This window comes from Zerene cesonia, chromosome 6 (assembly GCF_012273895.1).
Source record: "Zerene cesonia ecotype Mississippi chromosome 6, Zerene_cesonia_1.1, whole genome shotgun sequence".
In the NCBI taxonomy this organism is placed as follows: domain Eukaryota; kingdom Metazoa; phylum Arthropoda; class Insecta; order Lepidoptera; family Pieridae; genus Zerene; species Zerene cesonia.
In genome coordinates, this window is record NC_052107.1 from 2,203,209 (window position 1) to 2,222,947 (window position 19,739).

The window sequence follows — 19,739 nt, forward strand, 5'->3', positions numbered from 1 at the left end:
TACAATTAGTAATAATGTGTCAAAACTCCCCAACTATGTCCTTTGTAAAAAAGCTATTGAGAGTTCGCTCAAGTGTTCATAAACCTAACTTTTTTGGCACTTGCTTATGGCAAAGTTCGAGAAATCGTATATCCTACTAATATTATAATCCTGCTATCCTACTTATATTATAAATACAAAAGTTTGTAAGGATGTGTGTGTGTTTGTTACTCTTTCACGCAAAAACCATTGAACCGATTGCAATGAAATTTGGTACGTAGACAGCTGGACAACTGGAATAACATATAGGCAACTTTTTATCCCGATATTCCTACGGGATACGGACTTACGTGGGTGAAACCGCGGGGCGCAGCTAGTTCTACATAATTCAAACATTTTTTATTCAATTAAAACGCGCTTTTGAATCGTAATTTAACATTTACCACCAACTATACATAGGTTTACACGAAGCGAGTTAACATAATGTCAATATTTAACCACTGTAATCGATCTGCTTCAGATTCTACTTCGTGCCGAGGTTTGTAATATTTCGAAGGCAATAATTAAAACCTATTATCATCACGGCAGAAAACTAAATTAACATAGCAGAGCTCTTTTCATGTATGTGCATTATGAGAAAAATGTAATACTTATCTAGAATTTCAGGCCTAAATACAAAGCCTTACCTTACTAGTACAATAGGTTCCAGACAGTTCCGACAATAGGAAGAACAGTGCTTTAGCACATACAAGTACCTTTGCTTCTGGTAATTTGTTAAATTTATAATTCATAATGCATAACAATATTATCTTAATTAATACCATGAAGTAAATGAAAATTGGACAAACGAACATCCCTAAATAATTTAGTAGTAAAGGTATATAATTTAAAATTGCTACTCATAGGCCTGTTCCTGTACCAGAAATTGACGATATATACCGTATTTCATTGCTTGTTTTCGTATTGCAAACATTATGTACCTACACATTTTAATCAACCTAATTAGTTTAGGCTTTTTATTTTTTTGCTTTCTTCGGAAATTCGTTGACGTAGATGTTGAGAAAATTCAATTAAGCAAATTAAACAGGTAAAACAGAGCCTCATAAAATATAGGCGTGGTTACGATATTGCAAAGAAAATTTGTTCGAACTAAACATAAAGTTTGGCACAAGACCAGGACTTTGTGAGAAGATTAGCATAAACACGGTTTGCTCAACGCGCCTCGCAGTTTACACTGATAATGTCTTTACTTAAGTATATATGTAAATGTTGTATTCTTTAAGAGACTCTGAATAGTACTATTTGTTATTCACTTATAAAATTGCTCACTTCTTGCACGTGAATATGTTATCATGTATAAATGTTTTATGTGTATTATGTAATTTTAAACTAATAGCTTCTGTACTTCAATGTAAACCGAGAAATACATTATTTAATATCAATATACTATGGTGTAGTAGTTATATATGGATAATATAAAAATTGTGCAACTGGGATACTACGGAAATTTTTAAACAATGACATGTTAGAAATACTTTCAAAGTCTGTTAAAAGATTTGGATAAATATAAATTCTAAAGCCAGCTTTTCGCAGAAATATAAAGTGCCTAGTATAGTATTGTATTATATGGGATACAGTACGTCGACCGTAGAAAATATAAAATAGTACCCGGACTGAAATACACGGATGTACTTTTTCCGGATATACGTATCTATTTATCTATCTATTAGTATCATAAACGTGATAAATTGAACATTGTTTAAATTTAAAGAAAAATTTAGAAAATTACTAACATGTTACCAATGTTTTGTCTAAATTTTATCTCAACATCATTCTTAGTATGAAAATAAATACATTTCAAACCAAGTATAACGTTAACTGCAATCAGTTACCCTCGTAAATCATAATGCTTCAAATGATTCCCCTTCAGGTAGTAAAGAGTAATATTTGTGGCAGAATTCGATGCGACCGCATTCCCTCACAATGGTTTCTAATGAAATTTGCCCCTAAAGTTCCTTTATTGCCAATTAGGCTGCCATCAGAGATCTTTAGCATTGTTTCCTCTGGAAATAATATCTACATTTTTGGAACACATCCTTTTATGTTTCCTTGTTTTTTTTAACGTATTTATGATTTGCAAATTATATATATTTTTGCTATTTCTAGATAGCTAAGATTAACTAAATCATTTGTTTATTGAAGTCGATATTTAAATATATTTTAATAAATAAAAATAAAGTCATTTCATATTCTATTTACCTTATGTGTAAAATAAAACCAATACGTGTTTTAAGTAGGTATATTCTTATGACTCTCAGAACGAAATCTGTTATATAATAAAAGAAAATAAACATAAAAATACATATTTACTTACCCGTAATATCTAAATCTATGTCAAAAGTGTTAATTTATAAAACTTGCGACTATGTAATATTTATTTAAAACCTTAATTGAAGGTTATAATACCTAACGTGCAGGGAACGGAAATTATGACCTATTTGAAATAAATTTGATATTATTCTTTTATCCGTAAACCGTAACCGTTTATTACCTAATATTCTGGTTATATTATATACATTAGATTTTTAAATCTAATAAATTTTCCCTTTTCTTTTTGGGAATAGTTGCAGCTTGTTATTATTACATAATATCTACACATACACAACTTTACTGTACTTTTGCTCTTTATATGTGTGTTAAATATTTTAAATTTAAATTGTCTATGTCTTTCTGTGATTATGAAAATATTGTGAGAACTCGATAGTGGAGACTTGGTGATCTTTCTACGTATAAATATAGTTTCATTTTAATATAGCTGTTTGTAAAATCTAGTTGTGGATGAAAATAAATGCTATTTTTTATATGTCTATCTATAATTATTAATTTCGGAAATTATGAACTAATTGAATATGTATATTCCCAAAGTAAAAATCGTATCTAGTATATATAATGTAAGTAGTTTCTTTGAAATATACTATCCTAAACGTTGTATATTCAGGAAATTGTTATTTAAATAAACAATATAAAAGAATAATATCAAAACATTCATCTTCAGAAAAGAACGATACTCAAGTATATTGAGTTTGGAAGATTTCAATAAGCTTCCAAAGAACGGCGCGTAGAGACAAGGGCAAAAGTTTTAATTTTCTTAAGATTTGGTAAAAGTTCAGATTGTTTTTCTTGCTGAGGGGTGGGGCTAACCCGGGAAGGCGGGACCAGCTAGGAGCAACAGGTCGACCTTAATCAATACGGATGCTGCGTCATGCGCGGAAAATATCTCAGACGCCATCAGCCATGCGCTGTCTCCTGCTCGTATCGCTGTCAATTTTCACACCAGGTATGTCAAAACAAATCTTATGGTGTAATTATTTGCTGCTTATTTACTCTTACGACGCTTTTGTACGTAGATAAAACAGTGCGTATACATTTTCTGGTTATGTAAGCGTGAAAACCGAAATACGTGCCATAGACAATAACTTGGGATGGCGAACTGTCAAAGTTTTTCTGATCGTTTTTTGTTAATTTTGCCATATTATGATAGTTATTTTAACTGAAACTTGTTACAATATATGTTATAATACCTACTGTATAGAGGATGGGTATAGTGATTGAACAATTGTGTCCACACTCTCCTTATTACTGCGCTGACTATTATAATTTTCTTGATATCCTAACCAGTTAATCTTTACTGCTGCGCTAATAAGCTTACTTATTTTATTAGTATTATGTTCCTCAAATCAAAACCAAAAATATTCTTCTAGTACCACGTGAACCTTATAATCAATTGGAACAAAATAAACTAGCCACATCATTAAACACCAGCCTAAAATTACAATGAAGAATTCTCATTCACCCTTATATTTCACTCTTATTTCCAGGCCAGTGCGACCTTCTCCGAGACAGTGTGCATGTAACTTCCGCAGCAGCACGCCCCAACAATGAGCTGTGGTGCTACAAATGCCATGCTGATGTACCAGACGATAAATGTGCCGATCTCAGACACAATAACTCAGCGTTGATGCACAAATGCAATAATGATCGACGTGTATGCATGGTGAGTGTTTAATACCTAAGCATATTGTTTTGATTTCGAAAATTTTAGTCTTTGTTGCTGTTACATGTTCTTAAACAGTGTTTTTTTTACAAAAACCATAAACAAAACGAAAAAACTAATCATAACCAAAAATATAAACTATTATTCAACACAGTCGACTTCGTAGATAGTTACACTCATGCAATTTAAATTATAATCAAACTATGTAGTCAAAATCAATTCAAGTAACATTCTAGTTTGTTATGTTATTTTTTAGATATTGTTCATTCTGATATTATGAAAGAGCTTAAAGACAGATCATTAGATGAGAATTATGTAACTAAAAAGATAACATTTAACAGAAATAGGAATCCTGTGGAAAGGATACAGGCAATGTGTCAGATATTCGTTATCCTGAAAGATTTTTAAATGATAAAAATATTATTAAATTATATACATATAATTTAATGTTGAAACCTCCAATTCTGAAAAGCGTAAAAAATATGTCTTACTTACATATTTTTTCCTAAAACTGATGAAAGATCCGATTATTTCAGTAAAATAACGCGAATTTACAGGTAATTCGTTTTAATAGGTATATTTTATTTAACTTATAGTAATATTTTTCAGGTCAAACGTTTCTCCTATACGACTTCCACGGAAAATTCGACAACTGCACTCAAAATGTGGGCCCTAGAGCGAAACTGTACCAAACATTGCGAGCCTGGCTGCATTGTGATTGGAGAGAGAACAAAACTATACGCCTGCACCTCGTGTTGCACGACTTCCTTCTGTAATTATGGATCTGGAGGGATCAAAATCGTTCTTAATGCAATTTTAATCTTCCTCGCACTATTGGCTCTAAGCAAAGATATCATTTTGGTTAGCTAAATATAATTATACAAACAATAATCGAGTTTCATTGTGATAATTAATAAAATATATATGACTGGTTTCTTGTCAAATAGATATATACCTACTACTTGGAAATGTTTCATATTGTTCAAAAAATACAAACAAACAATCAAAAACACTTTATTGTGCACCAAATGATAATAAAAAGTAACAAAAAATCTAATATATAAAATTCTCGTGTCACAGTTTTCGTTGCCATGCTCCTCCGAAACGGCTTGACCGATTTTGATGAAATTTTTTGTGCTTATCCGGTATCTATGAGAATCGACTAACATCTATTTTTCATACCCCTAAATGATAAGAGTAAGGCAGAACAGCGTTTGCCGGGTGCAGCTAGTATACATATACATTATATCATGAACATTCACGAGCACAACAGGCGGTCTTATCGCTAAGGCAGCGATCTCTTGCATACAACCTGGTGGTCAAGAAGAAGCTGTGTAAAATATAAGTATATGGGCAATAGGTGCGATTACAACATTTTAAATACATATATACAATAGATATAGATAAAAACTGTTCAAAAAATGTAATCTAATAGAACCTAATTTACGTCACCGCTCAAGGCTGCGGTCATCACTGTAAGATAAGTAATTGTAAACGGATGTAGTCGTTATCATTTAGTATTCAACAACAAAAGATAACACTATCTATATTTACTACTAATTTGCGATAGGTACAAGTAAATACACGCCATGTGTACAAGAAATAGAAAATTCATGGAGTTCTCGAAACCAATTTCAGCCAAGGTTCATCAAACACGATAAATCGATGAATAGTACATGCATTACTAACTAAAACTAGCTTTGCATAAAATATATACCAATTACAGGGTTGCATACAGATTACCTTCCGCGAAGCAAATTAATCTATGAGGATATTAAATTAAAGCGCTATTCAGTAACAGATACAGAGAGAAACAGAGAACAGAGTATTTTAACGCGTTTTAAAATGCGACAAAAATATATCTTTGACTAAGAGAGGAAGAATCTTGACTAAAGATCATTTCCATCTATTGTTATACACTGTTTTCTTTCTTTAAAAATATCTTAAATATTATATTATATTTACAAATGATCTAAAAAAACATAAACTAAATCGACTGAGATACACATTTTTTGTTTTGTGTTGAGTTTAAGCGTGAGGGTTATTTTTGACGTGACAACGTCTTAAATTAGGTTGCGGCTCGGAGTCACTCATGAAAAAGTGTAACGCCCGGTAACGTTACGATGAGTCACCGAACTATGATCGGTCCGCCGCGCGCGCAGCACTAGAGAATTAGGCGCATTGAATCGGCGCGTGCTTGTGTCTCTGTCTCTGTCTTTTTAGTAAACAAAATATATTTTCTATAGTTAAAATTTGTGCAATTCTTATTTTCATTCAATTCCTTGTTGCTATTGTGCAATTTAATAATATTCATATCAATAAATATTCTACCGAGAAAAAGACGTTGTCACGTAAAATCTTCGCCCGTAAAACCGACTTTACAGGCAACCATTTTTTTTTGTGTTCTGCCCTTGAGGCGCTGTTTTCTTGAAAATGCTTAATATTATTTATACTATACCGCTTTTGATGTAACCAGGACCAAAATCTTAATTGGAGCATATCTAACACAACTGCAAATAAATAATTTTAATCCGAATTAGTTAGTTTTTGAATTATGCGTTGACCAAAAATCAAATATACATATACACTCATGAATTTGTATTGAGTACACACTGGTTAAGAAGCTGTTATAGACTAGCATATCCAAAACTATGCAAATCTGAGAATATTACATACATGTCGAATTGATAACGACCTTTTTGAAGTCGGTTAAAAACATCCAGTATGCTAAAACTAAATAAAAAAGTTTAAAGTCCATAAATCACAGGTCTTAAAAAAACTACATTCACAGGATAATTGAATAGGTATTTGTACTCCGGTGTAACAATAAATCTTTACTTATTTCCGCTATACGACCTTACCCTTACTTGCCCTCCAGCCCTTCTTTCTTCTTTCCCTTTTGGGCTCCGTAGAAAAATATTGCTATATTATATACTACGTTATTACTTCAGATAAAATAAAATCTCAGCTTCTAGCTATTGTGATAACATATATTCTGTGCTCCTAGAACCTGCTATTCGATTATCTTTCGGAATTTGTTAAATGATTTATTGTAAAATAGTTTACTAACTGCTATTAAATATTATCATAAGTGATACAAATATGCAGCGAACAGATACGTGAATATTTACAAAACATTTTTCAACGTCAAACTGCTTTTTTAGTCAAGGCCTCAACGATTAATAGGTCCGAATACATCGAAAAGCAAACAATTAGTACTCGGGGTGACTTAACAGAAACCTTATGATTCACAGATTCACTGTTAAAAATAAATATTACGAGACTACATACAAGACTTTACCGATAAGAAGGTTTCGAAATAATTGATGGATGCTAAATACACATATTTATTATTTACGAAAGGTATTATCAGATTGTTAATGGTCTGCCGAATAAATTATTAAAATCGACATTGTAAATATTCTATTACATTTTTATTTTGCGTACGTTCCTACACAAATTAATAACTTTGTGATAGGACAGTGTTTTATTATGATTTCACCGTAAGAAGTATTTTATGTCACTCTCTATCCCCCATCACCAGACACAAAATCATACGATAAAATCCTTCAGCTGTGATATAAAAGACAAACAAGCAGATAAACACGCTTTCGCTTCAATGATATTAGTAAAGAATAAAATTATAAAAACGCATACAGGCTTTACCCAAAACCTGATTGTGACTTACAATAACTGTTGAATTATGAAAGGTTGAAATCTGTAAACCAATTTTTTTTTTATTAATTTGTAGATACTTAAAATATTTGTACAACCAAGCCCCCTATATGTATGACTATAAACTCATAATGTATATTATCTTATCGTATATTATCTTCATATTGATCAACAAAGCAGCTGGTAATTATAAGTAGGTAGTATCTTGTTAGGTTTAGTTCATATTTTATTTCCGTCTTATTCATCGCGCCATTGTATCATAGTGACCTTCAAATTAATTTATTTACTTCACACATACAAGCCAGTCAGGGATTCGTACCCAGAGCAGAACAGGATTTATTACAAAAGCTTCGCTGTCGGTTTGTCTGTCTGTTTAATCCTGATAGAACCGTGGCTGTAAAAATTTTTAGAAATGATGTTTTTCTGTCGCTGCTTTAAAAAAGATTCAAGATGACCAGATTCGAGGTTTAGCACTGGTTGCCACGATAACTGATAAGGTATTGGAAGGGCGAATTTTATCTTTGTCGTTTCTGATTTGCTTATTAGTACGTAACCCCTAGTGCAGCGAGTCCGACTCTTACTTGACCGATATATATATGTATATTAATCTAGTCTAGACGAATTTTCGTTTACGTTCGTTTCGTTTTAGTCCCTACTGAATACATACAACATGAAGAGCTTGCTTTGTAGATGACATCATACAAACTAAAATGTACATCATACATTTTCCAATTTCCTCTTATAGTGAGATTAAGATATAATAAACATGTGACAGATAGTTTTTCAAAATGAATGAAGCATAACCTAAGCCAGAACATATACCATAGGGTGTACTTATGAGGTTATCCATACAATGACATAAGTTGTACAATTATACATATTCTATAAAAAACTGTTTGGAGAAAAAAAGAAACAAATCTTATAAGTTAATTAATTTATTATGAATAAACAATGCACAGAAATAAATGCAATTCGTAATTTGCGACCTAGAGCATAGTTATAAATTTATAACACCATTGGAATGAACCACAGTAACTTTACAGATAGTAATTTTTATTATTACTGGGAAGGTATAAAGGAGGACTCATGTTAAACTTAAAATATTGCGTTTATAAATACATATTACTTAAGACAGCTGGCCACAGTCAGCAATCACAACTTTCTTTGATGGCTTGCCAGACTGGGAGCCAAAACCTTCAACTTGCTTCACAACATCCATTCCTTCAACAACATTACCAAAGACGACGTGTCTGCCGTCTAGCCATGAGGTCTTGACGGTGGTGATAAAGAATTGAGAGCCGTTGGTGTTAGGTCCGGCATTGGCCATGGAGAGAACACCTGGGCCAGTGTGCTTCAGGACGAAGTTCTCATCGGCAAACTTCTCACCATAGATAGACTTTCCACCAGTGCCATTGTGGTTTGTGAAGTCACCTCCCTGAAGCATGAAGTTCGGGATGACGCGGTGGAAAGTGGAGCCCTTGTAGCCGAAGCCTTTCTCGCCGGTGCATAGTGCTCTGAAGTTTTCGCATGTCTTGGGGGTGACGTCCGCTTTCAACTGTAAGGTTATTTATTTGATTTAGATTATTTTGCAAATTTCACACGTCGTTATAAATAATACAGATTATATTAAAAAGCCAATAAGTTTTGAAAAGTAATAAAGGACCGAAATGAGGATTTATTGTTTCCTTAAATATGTTCCATGCAAGAGATACTCTACCGCGCGCTCAGTATGGATTTAGTTAATATTAAATTACGCCTATACATAATTCTATCACGGCAAATTCCATTATATAAAACCGTATAAAAGCATTGAAGGAATTGACCTTCAGAAAACAATCACGGTCATACTACGAGTTAATTATGACTACTTGATAGATATGTATAATTATAACAGCTACACATCTTTATATCCTTATATAGTAATTGTTGAAAACAAGTAGCAGATAGGTTTTTTCAAAAGTAACTGATAAAATAACTTTTTAACCTTCAATGAGTAACAAGATTGGAAGTTATATTCAAATTTTATCCATACGTCCATAAAAATAGCGTGGTCTTACAATCACGCCGGCCGGATTGACAACTCCCAAAGTAGGCTATTTGATAATAATTCACGTTAAGAAAACTTACTTCGATGACAATCCTTCCCAGAGGTTGGCCATCAGCGGTCACATCCATGAAGACTCGTGGTGAAGCCATTTTGCTAACTTTCTTCGACTCTTCAAGATCACCTCTTTTTTAATCACAGCACAATGACGATGCGTCTCTCGTCGATGCCGGGCGGAAATAAAAAAGACCATAGACAAAATGTATGTGGTAATTTCCGCCTTACGTTCAAAAATTTATAGAGTCATATCATATACTTAAAATAGTATGTTCATTATTTATTTTAAATTTAACATAAAACTGTCATATGTTTCAATGGTTAATAACGTAATATTATGCTAAATACATTTATGCAGATACTTAATATATGGCTTTATTTATTGCCACAACGCGCAACGTATTGTTTTCATTGCACTTAAGAGCCACAACATGGATGTCGCGACGTAAGTCTTTTACTGTAATCGTGGGGCGTTGTGAGCAATTTTTTTTGGATAAAATAGATTTAAATATGTTTTTAAACATACAATTCTATAATAAAACCATAGATAGATCTTTACGAAACTGTCTTGATGACAGTGGTGAATAGACTGTGGAACCTAGTATTTTACATACTCTATGGGACTGTGGATTAACAATCTGTGTGATTATAAAAAATTCGCACATTTTCAAGTTGGTTTGGCAAATGGCAATGACGTTTGCGAATTGTGAGTTGTGGCTTGTGACAGCGGGAAATATTAAAAAATGAATGCATAGAATCTGTAGATAAAATATTTAATTATTGTTCTTTTGTGTTCTTCGTTGGGCCTGCGACATATCATTACATCATTCTAAAGAGCTTACTGAACGACTTATCGCGTTTGTCAAAATTTGATTTGTTTTTAGTTTCTCCCAACCTACGAATCAAAATTAATTCGAGGCTCCCAACATAGCAAGTGCCGAAATTTGTTTTTATTACTAATTTGAAACTGCACTGTATATCTATCTATCATTAATTTTAGAATATTTGCGGGCAGTTAATATCTCCTGTTGTATAAATTCTTGTAAAATGAGTCTAGAATCCATAAGGTACAAACGCGGAAGTTTAGAGGTGTTAGATCAATTGCTTCTTCCTTTACAAACGAAGTATATTAAAATTGAAGGTGTGGAAGATGGGTGGAAGGTTATAAATAAAATGCAGGTGAGAAAAGATGTTCTTAATAACTCAATGAATATTTTCTTTTTTATGCATTTTTTTTATTTACCATAAGATTTTAGTTATCTTACTTTACTCATTCATTATCATTACCAGCTTTATTACATGTTTAAGATGAGTTATGACTAAGAAATAGAACATATATGCAATATGTTATAATTTATTTGTTTGTATAGTGCAGACACATTTATTTAGGCGTTCAATAATTGAGTTTTACCTGGCATTCTGCCAGTGAATATTAGCTTTTCCTTTAAAGACTGAGATTATTTTAGTTTTCAGTCTTGAGTTATGAGGTATTTATTATATGTGACATATTTTAATATAAACACCCAAGACATGAGAAATAATTTAATAATTTGTATTCAAATATAATTTTAGAGAAATTTAAGTTTTGCATTCTACATTTTAGCAATTCCAGTAATTGTAATCTTAGATAGACTAGACCACTAGGCATTTGTTACATTATTTCTGTATCTATAAAAAAGTAGGAAAATTCAAAAAAAAATCTTTTGATCACATATGCTTCATACAACTATGATACAGGTTATGAGATACCATAGGAATTGCTTAAAATGTAATTAAAGTATTTAATAAAGTTTATTGAACTTTTAGGTGCGAGGCGCCCCTGCTATAGCTATTATAGGCTGCTTATCTCTTGCTATAGAGCTGCTCAATGATAACAGCTCAGACAAGAAAGTTATGAGACAAGAGGTCAGTGTGATAACTTTGATGCAACATTTTATAGTTACCCATATTATTAGTTTAATAGAAATGGAATTCAGATTCAAAGAATTCAGTTCAGGTTGAATTTTGAACTATTCAAGAAATTAACATTCTTTGATTACTTATCTGTTATATCAATTAGATTCAGTACTAGTCAGTCAGCCAACTAGTACAGCCCATATGGAATGAAATTTATTGTTCAAAAGGAAAGCTGAAATTCAACAATTTATATCATGTTATGTGATGTTCATTATTCTTTGCAAATCATATTTCATGTATTTATTTATGTTTTTTTTATTGCATTGATTTTATTCTTAATTTAGTTAATTTACATGGAAATGAAAATTACTAAATCAGCTTTCTCAACTAGGATATCTTTATCCAAAATATGAGATAGGTTTCCATTTTTATCTATTGAGAAACAATTTCCGTTTTTATTTTAATATGTATTTTTTTTGGTCTTATTAAGTTTGAATACTATAGATTCAGATTATTTTAATTTTCACAAAATTATCTTATCTGTAAGCGAACAGAGAAAACTGATTACGTAATAAACGTGTGGTTAACACTTGTCTCGAGATTAAAACATCCTTTTATCAATAGACCCCACGCGGTAGTCACGATTTACGCGCCTGTAGAATAATACATTTCTATGAACAAACACGGTTTTGGCTGCATTGTATTACTAAGTATGGAATAAAACTGAAATGCAGTCCTAAGGTGTATAGATTTTCAAAAGCGATTAGACGGTTATGTACTTGTGTAATCGGAATCTGATCAGTCTAAGTTTTTCATATACATTATATAGTTTTATTGCATTAAATGCTCATCTCAGGAATATGTCTAATGCCGAGGAAAGCTATAAGCTACTTGTGATCAGCTATATTCAAATAGGAGAGGAGGTGCAATGAGAATTATTTCAAAATTTTCCGTTTTGGTAGCAGACGAAGTTACGTGGGTCAGCTAATAGCAAAAATATTTAAAAAAACGCTACAATTTGAGAACCGCCGTCGTTTTTTGGGAACGTAGCTGTCGGTTAAAAATAGCAGTAATAGCTGTAGGCGGCTACTCAGCATATTTCGATTGTACAAAAACGTAGTATTGCAGGTATTTTTGTGACACTCCAACGAATGCGGTCACTCGGTTTGCGAGTATTTAAAAAAAAATGAAGCTTTTATTAGAATATATTTTTACAAGAACACATGGTCACAAAGTCTACTTTATTCATAAATTATGGTTCGGAATAAAGAGATATAGGAATATGAACTGGCTAGAAAAAAGTATTAAAAGAGAGTACACCAGTGGATGACTCGTGTACTCTACAGTTAGTGAACTGTTTGCATACTGTTATCTTTATTACGAAAACATGTAGACTTGGATTAGAAAAAATCTTTTTCAAGTTCACATCCGTATCCGCAGTCAGGCTGTGTTGAAGTAAACAAAGGGATTTCTTACAAATTTATTCTCATTGGTACAGTGTCCATGCGAGATAAAAGGCTTGGTGTAGTGCAAAAAAGGTGATCATCTTCCTCCCCGTAAGAGATCCGATCAATGTATCATAATATATCAAATTTATCAGCGACAAATACACACAGGGATCATTTGCATGTAAACATTGGTACAATGTATGTATGTTTGCGAATATTCTTGATATAATCATTTGCGAATGTCGTCCTATACCTGTGGGTTTGCGTATTTGTAAGCGTATGTGAATGACCGGCATTACGTACTGTGCAAATAAATTGTACTAATAATTAATTGATTCCAGATTCAAGTTCTGAAGAACTGAAATTCAAACAAAACTATACATTGCTACAAGCATAAATTTTAATATAGGTTGATCTCTTTTTGATCAATTAGTATAAAATATTTAATTACGGAATTAGCAAATTCATGAATGCATGGCTGGAGTAGAAACGCGATCTAAATCAAATCAAAATCTCTATCCCCAATTAATTGAACCGTTCGCATAGCGTGTAATTGTATGAAAATAACCGTGTCTAATATCATTTTCAGATAGAAGGCAAACTGAATTATTTGGTGTCAGCGAGACCAACAGCTGTGAACATAAAATTAGCAGCCGATGATCTTATTAATTTGGCCAATTCTCTGAGCGCTGATGAATCTGTATCACCTGAGGAATTTAAAGAGAGGTACGTGTGTGTTGTTTTGTAGATTCAATTCAAGATATTATAACGAGGAGAAAAACTTAAAAAATATGTTTTTTTTTTTTGAGATGTAAAGTTTTTAAAACTATACGCCCAAAAAAGGTCGTATGGTTTCAAATATTATTTAATGTAATTCGTGGTGTTTTAAGAAATAAATTGGCATATAAATAATATTTTTAAGTTGTGTCAAAACTCTATAATTTTACTTTACAACATAATATATTTAACTGGCTTTTTCAGCGGCTTTTGATGCATTCAATTTGGAGTAGTTTGATGTTATTATACATGTAAACCCTATCAAAATCGGTTGCGCAGCAAAGATTTATGCATACATAGGGACAGATAGAGTAAGCGACTTAGGCTTATACTATTTACATTCCTGTTAAATCCGATTTTCACTAACAAATGCGCAAATATTTTTGTGCGTTCTTACTTCTCGCTTCAACAGAGCCAATCGAGTGCGTGTATGGCTCTCCAGCTATCACCTATATATTATGGATTTTTTATCGAGCTGTACAGCGGGATAAATTGATCATTAACTTAGAGTATCTGACTAAACGTCAAACGACATCAATAAATAGATGTATTTTCGATAAATAACGATAATTAGAACGTATGCGCTACGCTAGCTTTCTTATAATTTATGCTCCGATGATAAACGATGCAAATACTGATAAGCAACGTACATAAGGCGCTGACGAGTACATCATTATTAATATTACATTTTACGTATAGTAAAAAAAGTATTATATCGCCCTCTGTACGGGGAAACTTTATAAGAAGTGGGGTAATAGTTTGTGAATTACGCCGAATATAATATAAAATTAATTTCAATTTAATCAACTTCAGTGTATATACATATTTGATACTTTATTTTTTTTTATAATAATTAAGTCCCACGGACGAGGGCTATAGCTTGTGTTATAAAATAAATATGTATGTATGTGATCATTTTACTAACGTCACGCGGACCATCTGTTTAGACACAGTTTTAAGTTTACGATAATCATCTAAACTATTTCGACCTTCATAAATCCTTACTTAATTTTGTAAACGCGAAAGTTACTCTGTCTGTTTGTCCATCTGTCTGTCTCTTATTCACGCTTAAACCACTGAACTGTTAAGTTTTACCCGAGACTGGACATACAGTAGTATAACATGTAGTTTTTATCCGGGCGAAAAGCTAGTAAAACCTAAAGTTTCTACAATTGTGAATAAAATTAACTGGGCTGCCTTACACTTATTAGAATGTCAAAAAAAATTCATTGTCGTTTGCTCCCGTATAAATGTCTATGGGACTACCTATGCCAATTTCCATCACAATTCGTTTAGCCGTTTTCTATTTTTAAATTTTAACAAATCTTCAAATATATATAGGTATACATATACATTTACAGTACGATGCATTCTTCGATAGAAATTAATATGAGTCATTCGTTTTCTGAGGTCACCCATCATAATGCAAAATATTATAAATACATATAGTATATTCTTGTTTAGTATACACTAAGCTAGTGGTGACATACCGTATTTCATTTAAACCAATATTAATTTTTGTTTCTTTTGCGAGAAATTTTATTTCTAGAGTTTTTTGTTTAATGATATATTAGTAAACATAGAAAGTACAAGAATTATTATCGTAAAAGAAACGTGACTGCTATCTGTTTTGTTTCATATTAGTAGTGTAAGTGTGATGCGATTTTTTTTAGCATTTATATAGCATAGCATAGCTATTTTAAATAAAACGTACTTATTCACCGGTAAAGTTTCGTTTACCTTTTTTTCTACCACACTTGAAGTGTTTTTTTTTTGGGGATTGCTTTTTGGCGCCAGACTCTTTTTTTTTAATGTACACTTTCACAACTAATATAAATCTATTAACACCACTCATAAAAATACAACAAGCCGTTTATAGGCTCTAAGGCGTGCCAAAGAAATATACGTACATGCATACCCTCGATCAACCTAACCCTCCTTCTGTAACAGTCGGGTAAATGCAAGCTCTCTAAACAACAAAACGAATAAATCAATAATAAATGCTACTGCCATTTGTAACCTTATCTGTATTAAAGGGAATTAACATAAATAAAACAATACATTACAGATTCATAGCAAGCATCGAGGGAATGCTGGCAAAGGATATAGAGGACAACAAGGCGATAGGCAGATATGGTTGCGAGGCTATACTGAAGAGTCTGGAGGGAGATGGGCTCGTGAGGGTGTTGACCCATTGCAATACTGGCTCACTGGCTACAGCGGAGTACGGGACTGCGTTGGGTGTTATACGATCATTGCATGCAGCTAAACGATTGGGTGAGTAATTTTCTATAATTCCGCTTTTTTTTTGCTAAGTTGGAATATCTTGCATATATAACCACGGCCCTGCGAAAGGAGACCTTGGATGTTGACTGAAATCTGGTACAAAGATAGCATGATCTGGTACAAACCAGAACTCTGTGGGAAAATCCCGGGCCTATCTATCGTTTCTTTTGACTAATGCACAAAGTTGCCGATAGAAAGCTAGTATTAACAATAAGCGGTCGTCCAGTTGATAATATTAATTCTCTTTATAAGCTCCTCTCTCCAATATTCGTAAAAAGGCTTACGAAGTTATTTTTTTTTTTTATTATTTATGTAAAGATAACGTTTTAATAATTGTTGCGCGTAGCGTTAATAATAAAATAGGAAAATCTTCTTAGTATATATCTAATAATATACATAATAGTGAGGACATGAATAAATTAATATATTTTCAATTAAAATAATAGAAATTCTTATTAGTGATGGCAAACTATATTTTATGACATGCTAACATTACCATAATATAAGTAGTAACTAACGGCTTAATATTTCCATGATAAATGTTCTATTAAATAATCAGTGCCAAAAGCTAGTACAGGGGCTGTCTAATTAGTTGTATTGCAGCCAATTTTACATCATTTACACGATTCCGTTGATATTGACTAATTGCTTTACATTCTTGGCATTAAGATTGTCTTAGTAAATGCCTAAAAGCATTTATCATGATGTGCTCAATTTTCTTAGTGGAGCACTAATTCCAGTGTGAGATAGAGACTATCTAATCCGCTCTGCTTTTTTCCCACACTGGCATTTACTTACTTCTTTGTGATGAAATGATAATGATGTTTTATAAGTAAAAAATGTGAGGAATAATAAATACTACATTCAAGTTTAGGTTAAAATTAATGTTTTTTTTTCTCATTTATCAAATTTTCAGTTATATTAATTGTGACCAATATGCATTGTCTTTCAAAATTTTCGTTGATAAATTTAAAAAATACATAATATGACATAACAAAAAGTGCTCTTATGTCTAATATCATTGAGGCTCTAATTGTTGAAACTTACATGTTTTACAAATATGTATATCTATTTCCAGAACACGTATACTGCACGGAAACAAGACCATACAACCAAGGTGCGAGGCTGACTGCTTACGAGCTGGTCCATGAGAAGATACCAGCTACCCTCATTGTGGACAGCATGGTGGCCGCGTTAATGCATGTCAGGAATATTGGAGCGGTTGTCGTTGGTGCTGATAGGGTGAGATAATACATTTGTGAGCCTTAAACTGTTTTGGTTATTAGCAAGCAAATTTACGTCATTTCCAATAATTATAATAATGCTACAAATTATGGGGTCTGCTTTTAGGAAATATGTATACATATATTACTTAATATCACAGCCCATTTCATCCTTTTGACGAAAAGACTATTATATACATATCTCCACATATACAAACAAATCTACCATCCTCATTGGCTCCCTAACAATTCGCGCAGCAAAAGATCAAAGCAAAAGAAGCAACACAAGAATACATACTATATACGAGGTTTTTTTCTTAAACGTACTAGTAACTATTTATTAACTATTCCATATTCGATCCCCAAGTTTTATTATTTAATTGTATCTTCTATGACTATACATTATTATAAAAAAATGTATGTTCCAGGTGGCCGCCAATGGGGATACAGCCAATAAAATAGGAACATACCAAATAGCTATAGTTGCGAAATACCACAATGTGCCTTTCTATGTGGCCGCTCCATTCACATCCATAGATATGAACATTTCGTCTGGAGAACGGATTAAGATTGAGGAGAGGCCGGAGAATGAAATGACGCATATTGGTGATAGGAGGATTGCAGCACCAGGTATATTAAAAGTGGCATTATTATATATGTATACTTGTTAGGTCATGCAACTGTAAAGATATTGCATCTTTGCAACTCTTAACATTGCTGGTCTGGTTCCTATTGGTTGAAAGTTGAAGCATAGTGTTAGAAAGTCAAAAGCCCTTCTCAATCAATATATGGAATTTGCTACACAATAATTTTTTCATATGAATATACTAAAAATAGATAATCATTAATAACATATCTTTGCAAAATAATTGAATAATAAAATTTTACCTGCTTCTTTTGTAAAAAGTTATGAGTGTTACATAAAAAACCACTAGAATTGTGAACCTCATTTTAAATCAGTTGAAAAGCAAAATCTAACGACATGAATGATATAATTGAAAATAGATTTTTGTTAAAGGTTTTACTGGTATAAAAAATAAATAATATTTTTTTTATCTTCAGGTATCAACTGCTGGAATCCATCTTTCGACATAACACCAGCTTCTCTGATCACTGGAATTATAACGGAAAAAGGTGTTTTTCTTCCAGAGACCCTGAAGACATTATTTGCTCAATAATCCTTATTATTTCATAATTATTTAAACAAAAAACTGATAAACTATAAGTTCCTCATAAAATGAATGTAAACATAAGAAAAATTGTATTTATAAGGCTTTTATAACTTTTTTATGAATGTAAGTGCTAAAATGTCGAGTTTTGTTTTAATGATATTATTATTGATTTATGCATAAATGCATGCATCTGCCAAATTTAAAACATATAATGTTATTCGTGTATATATTTTTGTGTAAAAAATAAATTTAGCATAAAATTTAGTTTGGTTATAAATTCGTTTTATTTTAACCCAACCAATTAGTATCCAATTTGTCCTTTCAACAAGGGGTCACTGAATTTTTTATATGTCAAACGTTAACCCAATGTAAATTTTATAACATTGTGTATGGTTGTTTACCAAGTAAAATATATTTACTAAGTGGGAGGAAATAATATAAAAATACAGTAAAGTGTCTATTCAAGTTCACTTTTTTTATGAAGAATAACGTGAGATTATTAAGAATAACGTGAACAGTATAATATAAGAAATAATTTTACTCTAAAAGTGAAAGTGTAACTTGTTTTGTTTTGTCTTGTCTTTCTTTCACGTCACTGCGGATCGATTTTAAGTTTATTTGATTTACCATGTATCTCTGGGAAATAGCAGGCTAGAATCGTCCGAAGCAACAAGAAGGCAGTAAGTTATCTGTGAAATAATCAGTATGTTTTTTTTTTCTATCTGTGTTACCATCTGGCAGTGTTGCCATCTTCTTTTATAAAAAAAAACATCATTAATAAAAGGGCAAAAAATTGATAAAAGCATGTAATTGCGAATAATGTAATCGCAAAATCCACTAGAACGCAAAAAATGCGCATTTTTACAGTACAGTGCAGTGCAGTGGCAATATAAGGGGCAACTGGCAATAGGCTACTGTTTCCCGCGCTGAAACATCTGAGAATCATCATCATTCTCATGGGAATTGGGAACTTCAATTACGTATACGACAAGCTAGGGTTAATTTATTAATATATCTGAGTTCATAATACTAAACATTATTTAATTTTTGAAAGAATTGTTAAAAATTTTTTACAAAAAATATAAAGTTTGTAAACTAAACTCTGTCAAGTCTTGTATTCATTTATAA

General features: G+C 32.0%; 3 protein-coding genes across 3 annotated transcripts; 2 read left to right on the plus strand and 1 right to left on the minus strand.

Annotated features, from left to right (window-relative positions):
- The first annotated feature begins 3,253 nt into the window (after positions 1-3,253).
- LOC119840479 lies at positions 3,254-4,903 on the plus strand. The gene is made up of 3 exons (XM_038367112.1): positions 3,254-3,316; positions 3,858-4,033; positions 4,643-4,903. Exons 1-3 carry the CDS (start codon positions 3,274-3,276, stop codon positions 4,901-4,903), a joined length of 480 nt encoding a protein of 159 aa, XP_038223040.1. The 5' UTR covers positions 3,254-3,273.
- A 3,724-nt stretch (positions 4,904-8,627) lies between these two features.
- LOC119840390 (peptidyl-prolyl cis-trans isomerase) lies at positions 8,628-10,003 on the minus strand. The gene is made up of 2 exons (XM_038366988.1): positions 9,836-10,003; positions 8,628-9,263 (listed from the first exon to the last, which is right to left on the minus strand). Exons 1-2 carry the CDS (start codon positions 9,902-9,904, stop codon positions 8,835-8,837), a joined length of 498 nt encoding a protein of 165 aa, XP_038222916.1. The 5' UTR covers positions 9,905-10,003; the 3' UTR covers positions 8,628-8,834.
- A 474-nt stretch (positions 10,004-10,477) lies between these two features.
- On the plus strand, positions 10,478-18,866 carry LOC119840389 (methylthioribose-1-phosphate isomerase). Its single transcript, XM_038366987.1, has 7 exons — positions 10,478-10,988; positions 11,616-11,714; positions 13,743-13,879; positions 15,999-16,207; positions 17,295-17,458; positions 17,868-18,069; positions 18,502-18,866. Exons 1-7 carry the CDS (start codon positions 10,857-10,859, stop codon positions 18,615-18,617), a joined length of 1,059 nt encoding a protein of 352 aa, XP_038222915.1. The 5' UTR covers positions 10,478-10,856; the 3' UTR covers positions 18,618-18,866.
- Positions 18,867-19,739: the final 873 nt, after the last annotated feature.